The sequence below is a fragment of the Colobus angolensis genome, unplaced genomic scaffold (genome assembly GCF_000951035.1).
Source record: "Colobus angolensis palliatus isolate OR3802 unplaced genomic scaffold, Cang.pa_1.0 Scaffold61, whole genome shotgun sequence".
In the NCBI taxonomy this organism is placed as follows: domain Eukaryota; kingdom Metazoa; phylum Chordata; class Mammalia; order Primates; family Cercopithecidae; genus Colobus; species Colobus angolensis.
This window is the reverse complement of record NW_012119710.1, coordinates 1250046-1268293: the sequence shown is the minus strand read 5'-3', so window position 1 is coordinate 1268293 and position 18248 is coordinate 1250046. Positions and strand designations below refer to the sequence as shown.

The window sequence follows — 18248 nt, the reverse complement described above, 5'->3', positions numbered from 1 at the left end:
GCATCATGATCTTTTGTCTCTTGATTCAACACTAAACTGAGTCCCTTCTTCAAGATAGAAATGTCCCTTCTGAATAATGAAAATAACAATCTCTTTCATAGTAGAATCTCTTTCATCATAGTAGAATCATGAATGGAATAATGAAAATAGCAGTAGTCATAATGATAACAGCAGCAGCAGCTAACATGGTATCTGTAAAGTGTACAATCTACTATCCATCACACAGGAGGTGTACTTACTGCCCTTTGGTGCTTACATTCTAAAAGGAAAAAAAGACACTAAACAACATAGTTCACCATTATGTGCTCACAAAGAGGTACAGAGTGCTCTGAACCCAACCTAGACTGGGGAATCTCACTTTCCATGTGGGAGGCACTATGTAATTTCATCCAATGCAAATAATAACCTCATGAAGTAGATACTGTCATTACCATTTTATATAAGAATGAACTATGTTCCAAAGAGATTAAATAACCTGTTCATCATCATAAATCGGTCAGTGATAGAGCAGGAATTTGGGCACAGAGGCCCTAAAGCACCAATGGTAGGGGTACGTAAAAAATGTATTTGTTTGCCTTAGAGTCAAAATAATTTTGTGACAGGCAAATGATATGCTGATGACTGTAAGTACTACTTCTGAGGACCACTGATCTCAGGCAAATGTCACTCACAGTAAAAATCCTCAGAGAAGACAGCACAGTGTCAGAAAAATTTGGATTTAAATCCCAATTCTTCCACTTATTAGCTGTATGACTACAGGCAAGTTATCTAACCTTACTTAGTCTCAGTACAGAATGAGAAAAACATACCTGCTTTGCAGGCCTGGGCCAAGATCATAAGTAATGTACGGAAACACTCAGGACGTTGACAGGAACATAGTAAGTTGTATATACAAGGTTGTTATCAAAGTTGTTCCTTCCATAGCGTCTGGAGAGTCTGACTAACAGAGATAAGAAAGCTTCCTGGTTTCACTCTTCTAGTAATTACTTCTTTAGAGGTAATATGGAATCAAACACAAGTAATCAGAGGAAAGAGGTAAAGATTCGAGTTCAGTCCCTTTAAGCGCTGCAAAACTTCCTCTCGTTAACATATTCTCAGTTGCCTAAAACAAACTCAGGGTTGAAAGAAATCATAGGAATACATTTAGCCCACCCTTCTTTTAGTAGTCTTCCTTTAGACCAACTGAAAATACTAAAGAGAGCACTCTGTCCATCTTGGCCATGTCGTTTTGAACATTCCTTTTTTCCACCTCTCTTTTGCCACAAAAATAAACAGATGAGTAGCATCTGAAGCCATTATATGCAATGAAGAGAGAAATCACTGGCAAAAAAAAAAAATTAGTCTTTTTGCCATGACTTGACTAGAAAAACAAGTAGGCAATTTGTTTTTAAAATGGGAATAATAGTATACTAAATATCATCCAACACCCTAGACACTATGCTGTAAAAGTCATCTCCTACGAATAAAAATAAATCCAAAAAGATGAATGTATGTTTTATTAGCTACTCTCATGCCTTTCATTGGCCAGTAACTACATCACCCAGGGCATTACATATCAATCTATTTCATAACAATTTCTTTTACACTCAAATGAAGCTACATTTTTTAAAAAACCTGGGAAAACTTGAGCTTTTAATTTTTAGTGGTGGTGATAGTGTCAGGGGGAGTGGATTCCTCTTCCTTTCCCTTAAAATCCACCTTCGATTTAAGTGTTTAAAAATACATTTCTATAATAAATACATGTCCTAAATATAGCTTCATTAAAAAAAATGTATGATTTAAGAACCCCAAATTCAACAAATCCTCAGTTAACTAAAGAAAATAGTTACCTCACTCCCCTTTCCCCTGAGCCAGCTATAGCTAAATGACTTGAACACTCTGCGTGCTTAAGTCTGATACCACCTCTACCCCCAGCCGCAGGCCTCCGCCTGTCGTCATCATGCATCTCACGTACACCCTGACAGGGCCCATCAATTCCTATTGCTTTTCACCAGGCCTCGACTCTGGCACTTTCCCCTGGGGAGACCTTTACTGGTCTCCATACTTAACCCTTGAACCCAGCCTAATCCATCAGCCTCATTGAATAAACGGTGATAGGGAATGTTTCTCCCTAAAGACAGGCAGCCAGCCTCTCCACTTAAAACTCAGAAAGAAGGCCATCAACAGGGTCTGCTTTGTTTGTCAGTGTCGCCAGCTTCTTCACTTATTGATGTTTTTATTGTTGCAGTGCCCAGCTGCTTGAGTCAAGGGAAGTGGTATTCAAGGAGACATCAATTAAGTGCTTGTTAAATGCTATAGATGCTCTTTTGAAATTGTCCCCTGGGACTCTCCTTGGGAGTTCCCAAAACCAGTGGAGGGCACAGTTGCCATTTTGGAATAGGGTTTCTCCAGTGCTTCACAGAACAGCTTCATAACCCACACTCTTATGCACACCTTTTGGACTCTACTAGCAGATTTTAGGAATTCTGACTTTTAAGAAGGAAATATAATACTCTTTTTTAGGAAAGACAAGCAGTCATAGAAAGTAATATTAAACATATAAACATACTGTGTAAAACCTCCTTACCTCATAACCAAATTGCAGCTCGTCCGAGGTCAGCATAATGATATCATCATCAATGGCCAGAACAGCTTCCGTCTCGATTTCATCATAAGGGAAGAAACGGTTACTTAACTTGTTTTCAGCAGTCCTCACAACTTTTAATGGAACCCGGATTTTGGGCCAGAGAGAATCTGGAAAAAGGGAAAAGGTAGTTACTATTCTCTTAATTTTATGAGGAGATAAAGTAGTAAAAGCATGACATCACAAATGAGATAGAAGAATCAACTTCTATCCATGGCTCTCATCAAATCCAAAGGTACAACTGTGCCAGGGGAGATTCTCACAGATGCATCTTTATTATGATAAAAACTACATATACTGTACATACACACACACATATACAACACATATACACACATACAATATACATACATATTTATCCTCTCTAAATCCTTGTAACATTACTAATTCTCAATACTGTCCTAACTAGAATGAACAAACTGGCTTCAACTCACAATTGAGAGGCAGAGAAGCCAAACGACTCGACCAAGGTCACAATGACAGGAAGAAAAATAAAGTCTGCATTACCTCATTCTCAGGATCAAGACTTTAATATCAGAACTCTACTCACCTCTGGTAAACACTCTGTAAAATACTTTCAGGTAAGTATATCCTAGCTGAAAACTTGCCTGCAGCTGTTCTAGGAAATATAGTGTATGTGCTGAAGATGTCTGCCCCGACGTACCCACCTCCATCATGCAATCAAACAGCTTTCAGTGCCACTAAAATCCAACCCTCATCAAAGTATGTTTCATTGAATGAGTGTAGCTTCCTTAACTCAGCACTGTATCCCCTCCCCCTGACTTACTAGGTTTGGTTTCTCATCATGACCAATTTACAAAGTAAATATCAAATTTCTAGGTCCAATTATGTGGGATTTTCTAGTATACTAAAGAAGCACCAACCCATAACTTGCCTTATATTTTTTTCCCATTCTACTTTATGAAATGACTGGAGTAATTGAACCACAGGTTCTTTGTTTTAAAACGTTACATTTAGCAGAGCATGAAACTCAAACTTCTTTGGTACAGTACCCATGTCCATAGATCTCAGAGGGCAGTTTATTCATTACACATTTATCAAACGAGAATAGGAAGGCTAGGTATCATACTGCTTTCAAAAAGTCCATCATGTCATTGTAGAAAAATCTCATTTTTGTGGGTCTTGAAGTCCCAAAGCACTCATGGCCACTCCAAAGTCACCATAATGAAGGAGAAGTATGATACAGGGAAAGTCAGTAGGGAAAAGCTGTCTTAACTGACTGCATATAAAATGTTTTACTTCTGCATAGCTGTCATATAACTGGTTGTAGAACACACTGTTGCGGCACTCCCAGGGTCTTGGAAGGGGCCTGTGCAAGTGAGAGGCTTTGTCGTCAAGGAAGAGATTCATGGTCTTAAAATAAACCTGTGACACAGAGCCTAAAAGAGAGTGGTCAGCTCCAAAAAGTGTGTTTGGGAAAGGGCTGAATCCATGACCAAAGAAATAACCCTATGGGCCACTGCCTTTTCATCAATATCAACAGTTAATTATAGTTAATTTTTGGCACATAATCGATAAATATCTTTGGAATAATGCATGAACACATGACTGAAAGACTAGAGGCCTGAATTCTGCATTATCTATGGGATCTTAAGCAAGTCCACTCTTCTCAGGACAAGAATAAGCAGAGGGAAAGGGAGAAGTGGACTTTGTTAAGCAACTAATATATGCTAGATGCTTTACAGATGCACTGTCATTCAATCCTCCTGACAACCTTATGAGGCAGGAATTATTTACAAAGTAGTATTTTCATGGCTCAGAGAGGTTAATTAACTTGCCCAGTGATACACAGAAAATAATAAGGCTAGTATTTGAACTTAAGTCTGTTTAGCATTAAAAGACCAAAAAGGACCTGCAGCTTCAGAACCCCATGTTTCTCTGGATCTGGAACAAAACTAGTAAGGTTCAATCACTTTCTCCAGCAATCATTCTTATTCTTGCTTGATCCCTACTTCCTGTATCAGATAAATAAAATCCCTGTCATACAACTACCGTTCCCAAATCCTTATAAAACATGAATACATTGTAACAGTGGTCCTCAACCTTTTTGGCACCAGGGACCAGTTCTGAGGAAGAAAATTTTTCCATGAATGGGGGGAAGGTAGGGTGGGGATGGTTTTAGGATGAAACTACTCCACCTCAGATCATCCGGCATTAGATTCTCATAAGGGGCGCGCAACCTAGATCCCTGCACGAGCAGCTCACAATAGGGTTCTCGTTCTAGTGAGAATCTAATGCTGCTGCTGATCCTACAGGAGGCGGAGTTCAGGCGGTACCACCGCTCCTCCTGCTGTGCAGCTCGGTTCCTAACAGGCCACAGATGGCTTCGGGTTCATGGCCTGGGGTTGGGGACCCCTGTACCGTAACATATAAAATGAAGGAGGTTATAGCCCTACCTACCAGACCAGTGGTTTTCAAAACTTTTGGTCTCAGAATCCCTTTATGCTCTTAAAAATTATTGAAAATCCCAAAGAGATTTTGTTTATATAGGATACACACACACGCGTGCATGCACACACACACAAACACACTACTTACTATATTAGTAATGAAAACTGAGGAAATTTTAAAACATGAAATACATGAAAATATACAAGCACACATTCCATTAGCTGTGGGAAATGATGTCACTCATGACATGTAGATTCTGGAGAACTCTACTGTACATTTGTGAGAGAATAAAAGAAGTGGAAAGATAAATAATGACTAAGTGTGATTATGAAAATAATTTCCATGTCCTGGATCTCCTGAAAGGAACTCAGGGATGTTCAGGGTACCCGTATTACACTCAGAAATCAGAGTTAGACTCTGTTCCGATTTGGGTACCACAACGTTAAGAGAAGTACCAACAAGCCCAGAAAATAGTTGAGAAGAAATAACAAAGACAGTGCAGGCATCTGTATCCAGGCTTTCTATAGAATGCTTAAAGAAATGAAGTGTGTCACTTATCACTTTATTGCTTCTCAGTTTCCAACTGTAGTCATCATTGCCCTGTTAGTGATAGCCGAACTGGACCCTGCAATCATCTCTCCTTTGCCAGCTGGCATGGCGTCACACTGTGTCAGTACAGGGCACTGAAGGGCCAGTGCAGTGCGTGGGGGTGGCTTTCTTCCTGGTTCTGGTATGCCTTTTATACTTCTTGCTCCAGTAGTGCCTGGCCAGCAGACAGGCAGGCAGGCAGGCAGGGACACTTGTCTCTAGCAAGTGTAAGTAGCACCTCTTCCCTGGAGCGGCTTCCCAGCAGGTTCTAGCACACCCTAACAGGCTTCCCAGTGAATTTAACAGCACCCCTCCAGGCAGCTTCCCAGCAAGTTCTGTGGATGCCCCACCAGCAACTCAGCCAAAATTCTCCCTGTGAGTAGCTCCAGGTGAGCTCCACTAAAGCCCTAGCCAGTTTCCCAGCAAGTTCAATAACACTTCTGGGGCAGATTCCTGTTGAATTCTATGTATAGATGAGGGCATGATTTGGTTTCCTGCTTGTCAACTTTGGCCTGTGGCACTTCAGTAAACTTTACTAATCCAGTGGGTGTGATTAGTAAGGTGTGAATCTCAGCTCTAGCTGGGGAAGGGGCTCTCCCAAGTTTATTTTCTATAATCTTTAGAGTTCTCTTTACCCTTTAGTAGGCAAATCCTGTTACTAGTTAATAATTCTTCACATTAAATTTTTCCTGTTCAAATTACCATGCGGTTTCTGTCTCCTAAATGAACCTTGACTAATATTCTTGGGATATCAGAAAGACTATCGAATGAAAAAGGAATTGTTCTCTATGGCCTCTAGAGTTACAAGCATGACAAATGGAAGGGTAAAAGTTACAGGGAAACTGATTTAGACTTAAAATAGGTAAGAACTTCCTGATGGTATAAACTGTTCTAAGACTGTTCAGCAGCACAATGTGCCCTTTTACTTCAAATGCACTAACTTAGGTCAGATTTCTACTTGATATCAGGTGGAAACTAAACAAGATGCCTCTATGGCCTTAGGATTCCACGAGGCAGCAAACATCACAGAAAGAACACAGTCTTTGGAAACAGCTTCAGATCCCAGGTCTACCACTTACTTGTCATGTGACCTTGAACAAGTTAAACACCCTGAGCCTGCTTCTTCAACTACGAAGAAGGAATAACGACGCCACCATCTTGACATGATTGACTGTGAGGATGAATGGGAAAGTATTCAGCAACACAGTGCCCAGCACACTGGCAGTAGTCACTAAATGTTAGCCATGCTGTCTCTGGAAAGTCTGTGTCTACCTACAGAACCAGAGCATTTTTTTGAACCCTAGGTAGCAGTGTCAAAGTGGTACGTTTGAGATCTGGTACAATCCAGTGGTATACCCCTGGCTCAGGCCTTCCATATCCATTTTGAGAGAAGCAAGATCCCTGACATGAATCCTCTAAACTCTCACATGCTAATAAAACAAAAGAACATGGAACTTTGGTCATGTTAATTCCACAAGGCAACAAACAGCTCCTCTTTCCACTATGCAGAGAAACTAGGCTAGCTACTTTGATTAAGTATGAACGTACCTCTACACTGGATGGAATCTGGACTTACAATTGGGGAATGTGTATAGCATATTCAACCCATAGACAGCTTTCCACACTGTTCATCTATATATGTCCAAAGAATTACCTGAGACCATGTCCACAAAGAACTAACTTGCCTCTGTGAAGTCTTTGAAGGGGAGGTTTTAGAAAGCAATGAAGACCCAGGAGGATGATATGGGATGCAGGTAGAAATATAGACTGAATCATGGCTTTTTAAGATATATAGTTACTTTTCCCTGTTGCAAGTTAGGTCTGAGTAGCCAAAAGTCGGCTTTGGCAAAAGGCGTCTCCATTTTAGTGATCAGCTATCTGTGGACCATCACTACCATCAGACAGGACTCTAAATAGAATTCTCAGTTTCGTGTTTTCCCTTTGTCAAATTAAATGGCCTCCATGAAAGAGAAGTAGCATTCTCTCAGGCTTCTGACAGTATCCCTTTCATGGAGGCCAGAAATGAGAGGGCAGCAATCAAAGAACAAGCATTAAAATTATATCCTGCCTTTAGATAATCCTGATATGGAATTTTGATTCTGGAAAGGTTACCTTTAAAAAAATCAGGACTGGAGCAGTAGAAGGAGAAGGGAGTATGAGGTAGGAAAGAAAAATATATGTGAAAAAGAAAAGAGGTTTTTTTCCTTTCCATTAATCTTTTCAAAAAAATAGATTTACTTTTCTGTCTCTCTGAGTCCCTGACAAGGATCTAGTTCTTATATATGATCCCAAATCAAAGAACTGACAACACATGATGATTTTCCTACAACTAAATGGTAATCTAAGTAGACATGGGGAGGCTTAGTGCAAAGGGCGTGAGCTTTGGATCTAGAAAGATCTGTGTTGATTTCTGACAAATTACTAATCTGAGTTTCATTTTCCTTATTTTTGTAAAATGGGGATAATAATAGCTTCCTTGCAGGCTTGTCCTAAGGTCTAGAGATAATAAGCATGTAGCACAGTTCCTATTCCTAGGATTTAAAAAGTATATAATATGGTTACATCATTATCATCTTCACAAATGGATTCTTGTGAAGTCCTATGAACTTCACTTCTCTACTGATAACATGAAGAGGTCTAGACAAAGGATATGGGGGTGACCCCTAGAATGCAGACAGAAACCGTGTCATAGCTAGAAATCTTCAGGCCTAACTTCTATTGCTTAGCCTAAATGGGGTCTTTTTTCCTTACTCCTTTAAGTTCTAAATGAAACAGCATGCCCTTGTATCTTATGTCTCATCCTGTGAACCTATAACAGACAAAATAGAAATGTCACCTTCCATTCATACAAAGTAGCCTGAAAAATAAGATTTTTCAAATGCATTGCAGAATTTATGAAAAACAAACAGCTGAGGTAGGTGACCTGATAACTTCACAGTATGAGCTTTAGTCCAGCTCAAAGGAGAAAAAGAACTCCTTGTGTTATGGATTTCTTTTTTTAAGTATATTGATTAACGGTTTTCTCCATGTTGGATGCCAAGAGAAATGTGAGCAAAGACATTTTTCTCCAACTTGGCAAAGGTACTACAAAATGGTCAGGTTAACTGAAGATGACCCCAAGTCCATCCTGCCAATCACTATCATAAATACAACCACAGATTCACAAAATAAATTATCAGATTATCTCCATACGAACCTTAAGCCTACTTCAGAATTGCCTGAGTTGCTGGTGTACAGCTGGTCTCATGAACCAACTCCCCGCAGTCCTAGAACTTGGCTCACAAGGAAGGTGGCTGCTGCTTTTACTCCCCTGTTGACCATTCTGGGTTGCTGACATGCTCAGCCAACCCCACCCTGCCTGCTAAGGACTATGCAAATCACAGTCTGAAGCTAGGGGGCTCCTGATATTAATACAAATTTAAAACTAAAGTCAGTTAAAAGAAGAAAGGCAGTAGCCTGCCTTTTCTTCTGACAAAGCTCAAAATCAATGTGATGAAAGCTCACTGGAAATTTCAATTGCCTAGTCTAAGTATTTACTTAAACTTAAAACCCAGAAATTTGGACTTAAGTGTAACCAAAAGAAAAAAGTATTTGGTTGGGTTGAAGAACGAAAAAAAAAAGTAGGAAGGCGGGTAGAGTTCTGCCTACACAAATCCTCCCAGCAGCAGACATGGTAACCACAATATTTATTTTAGTAAATGTAGAGAAAGTGAAAAACATCACTTTTGCCTCTAATATTTCAAAGACTTGGACTTGTTTATATATATATATATATATATATATATATATATATTATATATATATATATATATATATTATATATATATATATATATATATATATATTATATATATGCTACTAATGCTGTATGTGAAAAATCAGATGCCTTTGCTGGCATGCGGACCAGAGCTGACAGCCTCATTTACCAACTGAACAAACACCCCACAGAAGATTAAACATGGTTCATGTTCTCCCCAAACAACCACATAGCCAGAGCCAGAGCCCTGACCTAAAAACCACTGTTAGAAAAAAGCCAGTCCAGTCACTACACGTGTCAAAATTAGGGCCTCATCAGTTAAGGGCTCTTTTTCCTCCCTAGAGTCAAAGTCTTTTAAAAATAAACTAAAGTCCTGGTCATAAAATTAACCACTACATTTTAGCAGGGTCTTACCAAAAATTAAAACTGAACACCCAACTCCAAAATCTGGGCTCCTGCTACACTGCCTTTAGTTGTGCCAGTGTAGAGGCTTAGATCAAGAAGGAAAAAAAAAGTTATCCTTTCTCACAGTTTGCAATGATACCTTCCCAAAAGAAGTGACACAAATTCACAATAAATAACTCACCTTATGCCTAAAGTGGCTAACCAGGAGTTATAAGGAGAAGCCTCTTTTGCATTTAGCACTATAATTTGCAACTCTGCCTTTCAGGCAGGACTGCAGGAGCAGGCTGAGAGTCTCTCTGAAAGCTGGTGGCCTTTGCATGCAGGAGCAAATACAGGCCTGTGACTACCACAAGACACAATAGGCCACTCCAGACCCAATGACAGGCCCCAGACTTCCTTCTACAAACATAACTCATCCTTTATAAATGAAGGGACTAATTAGCAATGCAATACCATCCAATTCACTTCACTCTGGAGAAAGGCAATTGGTATGAATAAATCCAAGTCAACAATTTCCTTCTTCACATAGTTCCTTATAATTGTCTCTCTTTTCCTTCCTTTCTGTATTCTCATCCTCCCTTCTTAAATGATGCCCACATTTTCCTTTTTCTTTTACCCCTTTCCTTCTCCCTCATTAAGTATCAAACAAAACAAAAACCCAGAAAACTGGCCATGCTATAGTGTTGAGAAAGAGAAAACAAATCTTGGCATAGAAAGTTAATTTTTAAAAATCAGGGAATAATATAAGACCTTCATTTAAAATAGCTGTTTTATTTACTCAAACTGTGGCTCCCTAAATCTAAAAAGAAAGCATATGATTCTCTCAGAGAACAAACATCTCATGAAGTAAAGGAAAAACTAAAGAATTTTCTCAAGGCATATTCTGATTTGCCTAACAGAGCCAGAAATATGGTCTTCTTCCAGCCTGGACTATAGATCTACTACTGGCCATTTTCAGGGTTGACTCTCCCGACTTCAGTATATCCATAAAAGAGACTAGCCATAAAAAGTGCAGATACTACTGTCAGGCAATAAACTAGACCTTATCGGTGACAGTGGTGCACATTACTAACTTCAAACTCATTCATTCCTTGCTCTAATCCATCAGAAACTTCCTGGCTTTAATAGGCTATAAATGGCAGGAGCTTTGAAGTCCCTGGGATTAGGATCAGTAATACACAGACTGAATGAGAAACTAAATGCAGGTGGAACATACTCTGTGCGTCCCGAATTAAAAACAAATCCAATGAATCAAATAGTCCTCAACCCTAGCTGCCAGCCAGCAGATTACAGGGGTGGCCAAGGCAAGGAACAAAGTGATTAAGGGAGAACCAATGGGAACTTCTAGTGATTGCTCTCTTTAAGGACCTGACTTGAAGTCTGGACAGGGTATGCTTTGCTGCTGACTTTTCCAATTAGATGTGAGGCCATCCTTTTTAATTTTATTATTATTATTTTTTTTTTTTGGAGGAAAGTACAGCATCAGAGCAGAGATAAGAAAGGAGAAAACTAATGCCTTTTAAACTGAGTTTTCATGTAAACAAATCAGCTGAGATGGCTGAGGGAAGCTGAGATCTGTTTTCCCAAGGCTGATAGCCTTTGATCCTATTGATTCCTAAGCCCTCAAACACTTGTGGCTACAGAGGATGCCAGGGCTTGGAGTTAAATGGGCCACCCATTTAACAAGAATGAGAGGACTGAGAAAAATGAAGGCATGCTGTCTCAGAAATGGCATTGCTATTGACAAAGCAGGAAAATTTATTTAAAACAAAGGATGTGAATAATTTGGCCATCCAAAATCAATCCAGCTGAGAGATGCACTAAGGCTTCTTACCTTCTGGAGGGTTTTTATTCTGATTATTCCAGACGACAAGCAGTTTGGATAGACTGGGCACCTTGGACACTTCAGTGATGACCCGGAAAAGGCTCTCTACTCGGTCGTAGGTGAGGACTATGGCGGTGAACCCTTGAGACTGTGGTGGGATCAGCGGGAGGAAGAGTGGATTGCTCACGCTGCCCCACTTCTACAAGAGGACAGATTAACACAGGTCAGAAAAGCAGCTGTAACAATATGGCTCACCCAATATCGTCAGCAAACCCAAACATGGCAGGCTTGGCGGCTTTTACCAGGACCGATCCCAGAGCTAAGCAACTGCTCAAAGTCTTCCCCTCCTCAAAATTTGCATGGACTAATTAAGTTTGGCTCTGATATCACTGAAAAAGGAGCTGAGAACTTTTGCAGCTGAGAAAAGAACTCTAGTTAAACACGACAGATTAAAGCATGCATTTATCTCCACTCTCTCCCCAAACCCAATAAAAAGGCAGTTGATGAATATAAAAGAATATAAATCTACAAGGACAAAGAGATGGGAGAAGAGACAACAGCTGATGGGCCTATTATGATATTTCTGAAAGACGGAAAGGGCTAGAGAAGGGGTAGCAGAGGAGGAGTGAGAGTGGAGACCTGGGCACCTACCAGGAGGGGAGGCAGCAATGGCAAGCAAGCCAACCTGGGAATTCACAGGGCTCAGGAATGAAACTCACCAGATACCTTGTGAGGTAAGAGGAGCGGTAAGGTTGAAAAGAGGAAGACTGTTAAAAATCTGTGTAAGGAGCAGTTAGAGGCCCAGATTCACAAACTCTCCCTCGATCCTATTCAGCCAGAAAACGACTCGTCCCTTATCCCAGCTAGAGAAGGGAGGTTTCCTCGAGGAAACTGAAGCTCTAGACAGGGAAATACAGGCAGAGAGGAGAGGAAAATACAGGCTAAAAATCTACATTCTGAATGATGGGCCCTACAGCCTTCTTTCCCCTTCAGTTCCCAAAGCGTTGGCAGCCACGTGGCTAGCTCGGCACCCCAACATCTTACAGTGAAGTCCTCCAGGCAATAAGCTGGCCTTCACACAGAGAACTTCCGATCAGCTTTTCAGTGCTTCCCTCTCAATCATGAGCAGATTCTAGAATCACAGACATTTCAAGAGCATCTTCAGCATGAATGACAGAAACCAAACAAATAAAGAAAAAAAGGAACTTAGAAGTAACAGAAACAATAGAAGCAGCAGAAGGAAATTAAAATAGCATCAACAACAAATTGTATCCACTGGGAGATAAGATTCTTCATCCATGAAACAAGAATAAATTCCTGTTTTTATTTTAAAAGCTCTATCAAAGAACAGAAACAACTCTTTGACATTAAAAATGTAATAGTTTAAAAATTTTTTTAAGGGCAGGATTGCTACCTGGTTGGTCCTGCCAGTGAGGGGAAAAAAGGTCAGGATTGCAAGATAAAGATGAGAAAATATTCCAGACTGGTGAACAAAAAGGCAGAGATGAAAAATAAGGACAGAAAAAATGAGAAAATCTAGGAAGTCCAACATCCATTTAATAGGAGATTCCAGAAAAGAAAACACAGACAATAGGAGAAATACAGTACGTAAGATATGAGAGGTATGAATTTTCAGATTGCAAAGGATTAACAGAAGTAGCACAGTGAATTTTTTAAAAAGACAAAAATAAAAAAACAAAAACCACTGCCATATTACAGTGCATATTTCTAAACACAGAGAATAAAGAGAAAATGCTCACAATGTGTGAAAATAGGTGAGGAACATATGAGTTCAACATACAATTCTCAAAACTTATCTGTTAAGTGTGAAATGTTTTCAAAATAAAGTTTAAAAAGTAATGACAGAAATTCAATCTCTTTGCTATCATTAAAATATTAAGTACTTTTAATACAGCAATGTAAGCAAAACTATTTTTGTACTGATAATAATTAAGATTATTTAAATGTTCTTACATTTTTTACCAGCTTTATTAGGATATGATTCATATACCATACAATCTACCCACTTAAAGCATAAAAAGGTTTTGGTATATTACATTGTTCACTTTTTAAAACTGTAGTAAAATACATATAATATTAAATTTGCCATTTTAACCATTGTTAAATGTGTAAGTCAGTGGCATTAATTACACTCATATTCATATGTTATCATGCAAAAAGCCCAGGACTGAATTCCATCTTTGCCAGAAGGTGGCTGAGTATGAAATGTCCTATCTGCTATTATGGCTGCTGCATAATTCCCTAGCCTTTTATACTCTGGGATTGCCAAGGTCCCCTATCAATCTCATCCATATCACTGATGGACACCCATCACCACCTCTGTGACAATGGCTGTCTGCCAGATGTAAGAGTGTGGGATGAGAAATGCACACAAACACACGGAATACACATGGGATGGAAACTCAAAGAAGCTGAATGCGATTCCTGGGGTCCTAATGTAATCAGGATATTAAAGCCAAAGTGTCCACAACATGCTATAATTAGATTTCACAACCAAGACACAATAGGAAAGGCCATCTTTTCTTTTTCTTTTTTTTTTTCTTTGAGACAGAGTTTCACTCTTGTTGCCCAGGCTGGAGTGCAATGGCACAATCTTGGCTCACCTCAACCTCCATCTCCCAGATTCAAGAGATTCTCCGGTCTCAGCCTCCCAAGTAGCTGGGATTACAGGCATGCACCACCACACTTGGCTAATTTTGTGTTTTTAGTAGAGATGGGGTTTCTCCATGTTGGTCAGGCTGGTCTTGAACTCCCGACCTCAGGTGATCCACCCGCCTCAACCTCCCAAAGTGCTGGAATTACAGGTATGAGCCACCACGCCCGGCCAGGAAAGGCCATCTTTTCAATGTTGACCTTCTGTTTCCATGACATCACACTTTAATATTAAACTGTAGTCTTAGGAAGGTGCCTGGATTTTAGTATTTGACCTTAGCAACTCATTGTATTTCTAGAAACCTTTCTGAGTTTTCTACCCCAAATTTTATTCTTTATCTCTTCCTGACCTTTATGGAAACTGAAGTCAGAAAGTAGCCCTATATTTAAGTCATAATTAATCCCCAGGGACGGTTCATGGTCTATGTGTCATCACTATCCCCAACCCAGTCACCTAACCCTCTTGACACAATACTCACTAATGCCTGCTTGAAAAACATCATTTTAAGTGGAAAAGAAACAAAAAGATTCTTTTAAAAAAGTGTATAAAATGATTTAATGTGTGATATTGAAACAGTCAAGATTTACTGAGTACTTACTAAGTGTAAAGCACTGTGCTTTACATGTATTACCTCATTAGATATTCACAACCCCCAAGATAGATATGGTTATTGTTCTCACTTTACAGATGAGGAAACTGTAGAACTAGAAATAGCAAATGATGTTCAAGGCTGTATAACCTGTAAGTGATGGAAGTGAGATACAACTCAAGCAATCTGATTCCAGAACACCAGACGATAATGGTTCACAGCCCTTCCCTATGCCCTCCTACATACATACCCAGAACAGGTATGCATCACCATTTTATAGACTTTGGAAAATGCAAGTGTGGGGAACTCCAGAGTTTGCTACTTCTAGCTCTTTTCTCAGACAAAAATCCTAAAAGTTCTTGATCCTTGTTAATAAAATCTGGGCCAATAAGCAAGAACCCATCCCAAACACTATGATTTCAGAGAGTCTATGGAATAAAAACACACCAAATATATAACACTGACACAAAGTGTGCACATAAATTTAAAAAGGTAAATACACCACTAAAACAGAAGGAAAAACTATTAAAACTCTAACAGAATGAGGTCTGTTCTTTGGGAGAAGGGGGGAGAATGCCAACACACTTAAATGTCTTTATGACATTAAGAGGAGAGGAAAATTCCCTAAGAGATGCAAAGCATAGACTCACAAAACGAGTGCCTTGGCATTTAAACTAAGGCACCCCTGAAAGGCATCACAGCTCTAATTTCAAGGAGCTGCCAGGGACATGGAGCCAAAGTCGTTGGCAAGACAACAGATCGGGTCTCATCCCACACGCCAGCTCCACTTGGGAAGTGAATTGGTAGGAGAGGAGGGAGGACAGGAAGGAATGGCTGGCTGGGAAGTGGACAGTAACTTTTCTTGATGTTCAGTTTTTCCACACTTGCATCCCAAACAGGGCTTGACTACTGGAGAAGCAGGGAAGGCAGCATGGGGGTACGGACAGCATGGAAAGGAGCATAAGGAGGACTGGATCTTGCCGATACCTTCCCTTAAAATCCAGAAGTGGAGATGAACACAGGAGGCAGTATGTAAGCTTCTAAGCATGCATTTACTCAAATACAGGCTCAATTATTTACTGTAGAACACACCACCAGAGTTAATGCAAATGGCTTCAAAATTGAGTTAGCATGTTTGAAGTCAGTTTTGGAATCACAAGTCCTTAATCGGAATCCAGGTTCTTTCACTTGCCAGCTGCATAGCCTGGGCAAAGTACTTAACTTCTCTTGTACCTCAGTTTCTCTATCTATAAAAATCATCATACAACTATTACCATCTTTCTAGGTAGTATTACTTGGCCTAAATGAGGTAATATATGTAAGGTACTGTCCTGTAGAAGCATGCAATAAATGATAGCCAACGGTTGAACTTGTGTGAGTTGTAATTTCTCCGGGCTTTACTTTCTGTGTGTCTCAAAAGGGGGTAGGAGGTTGCCTAAGCAGTCTTGAGATCTCTTGCAGTACAAGAATTTCGAATGAATTGCAGTACAAGAATCCCAAATGAAATCCTTCTTTCTCCCTCTCTTTATCTTATCATGTTTCAAGGTCCTGGTTTACGTGGATTCTCTACCGCTACTTCTTCCTGTCCAAATACACTGTTTTTAATATCCATGATTTTCTCTTTTCCTTTCTATTCATTATGTTTTGGCTATCCTGAAAGCTCCATGAAGGCAGGAGCCAGAACACCTACTATTTAGAACAATGCCTAATTTTTCAATCAAAACTTGTTTTTTAAAGGGGTAAGTTAAAGCCAAATGACTCAGGCCTGTTTTATCTGTCTCCCTTATGTATAGATATGAATAGCTGATGTACATTCAAATGACTAAAATTATGAGTTTTGAAATGACTCCCAACCTAGTTAACTTGTTTTATACATAGTTACCAAGAATCTTACTGTGCTGTGTTCTGAAGAAGTGTAGGATTTTATAGGGATATTTAACAGAGGGCTTTAATCTGGGCCTTGCCATGTACTAGTCTTGTGACATGTACAGTTCTTTGAGTATCAGTTTCTCATCTGTAAAACAGGGATCATGATAGTAACTACCTCCTAGGGTAATGATTAAACGAGATTATGTACATAAACATTTAGCAGAGGGCTCAACACAGGACCCTATGAATTAGAGTTTAAAGCAAACAAAATACTTCCATTCTTCCCAATTTGTATTCTTGCCTACTAAAACACTGGTATTGGTGATTCAGCAATCATTCCCACTAGCATTATTTCTGGTACTCATTCATTCAGCTAACATTTCCTGAACATACACTACAAGCCTGGAATAGTGTTAAAGCTGCAAAGATGAACACTTTCCTTCCTCTCAAAACACACATAACCTAGTGGGGAAGACAGCGCAGTAAAAACACAAATTACAATGTAAACTAACAAGTAGTAAACAAAGAATGAAAGGTACTCCGTAGGTGGAAACGTGGAGATCTACACAATCACCTCTCCCTACCTGGAGATGAGGAGGTCTGAGCAGTGCCTTTAAGAAGCAGCAGGAGAGGGTTGGGCAAAGAAGCCTAGGGGCAAGCAGGGCGGCATGTGCAAAGATTTGCCAACAAGACAGTGAACCATCCAACAGGGCACCTCACAGCTTGCTGGGAGGAGAAAGGTCAGAGAGCAGAAATGAGACGAACTCAGGTAATGGCAGGTTAGAGCTTTATGGTGAAAAGCCTTAAATAACAATTTTTTTTTTAACGTTACACAGCTAGTCTTTTCGTTCTTTTGAAACTTTCTTTTCCTGATCATTGTTTTAGTGACAAATTGACATGGCTACCGTTATGCTCTATTTAAAGAGTCATAAATAGGAAATGCTGATCTGCAACTAAGCTTCTGTGTCAATTGCTTTTCCCTTCCTCAAGCATAATCCTATTTGCCTTTGGAGGTCAGTGACAGTGTGGAGAAACCCAGCTTTAATTGGGGTGTATACCTTCACACAGACACTCCACCCCACTAGGGTAAGGTCAGCAAACTAACCTCCAGAGAAAAAAAGCTTACTGGGGAGGAACATTTCAAAAACGGCATTTAGTCACCTCTGAAATACCTTTAAGAACTGACCCCCTGCTGGCTGACCAAAGAGAGTGTCTACAGTCTGGGACCTCTTGACCCCACTTTCTGCAGGAAATCAAGCAAATTTAAACCTCCATAATTTACTCAAGACTGGTTTCTGCCAGGGAAAAGGCAAACAATGCTGGCAATTAACTCTGCTACCTGATTAAATCTCCATGATGGTAAGATAGGGCATAAAACCAGGCATCCAGCAACAGAGAGCTGGAGAAGAGGCAAAGCCTATCTATCGCAGCTATGCCTTCAAAACCTTGGCTATCAATGCAATTTTCAAATGCACTCGATGAACCTGTTCACTCAAAGGTAGGAGG

At 39.8% G+C, this 18248-nt stretch overlaps 1 protein-coding gene across 1 annotated transcript in view; it reads right to left on the bottom strand.

The window, feature by feature from the left end:
• Positions 1-18248, bottom strand: part of EXT2 (exostosin glycosyltransferase 2) — a 158493-nt gene that overhangs the window by 34215 nt on the left and 106030 nt on the right. Inside the window, 2 exon segments of the mRNA XM_011963272.1 lie at positions 2567-2733; positions 11620-11809. Of these exon segments, the coding sequence (XP_011818662.1) occupies positions 2567-2733; positions 11620-11809 (357 nt within the window).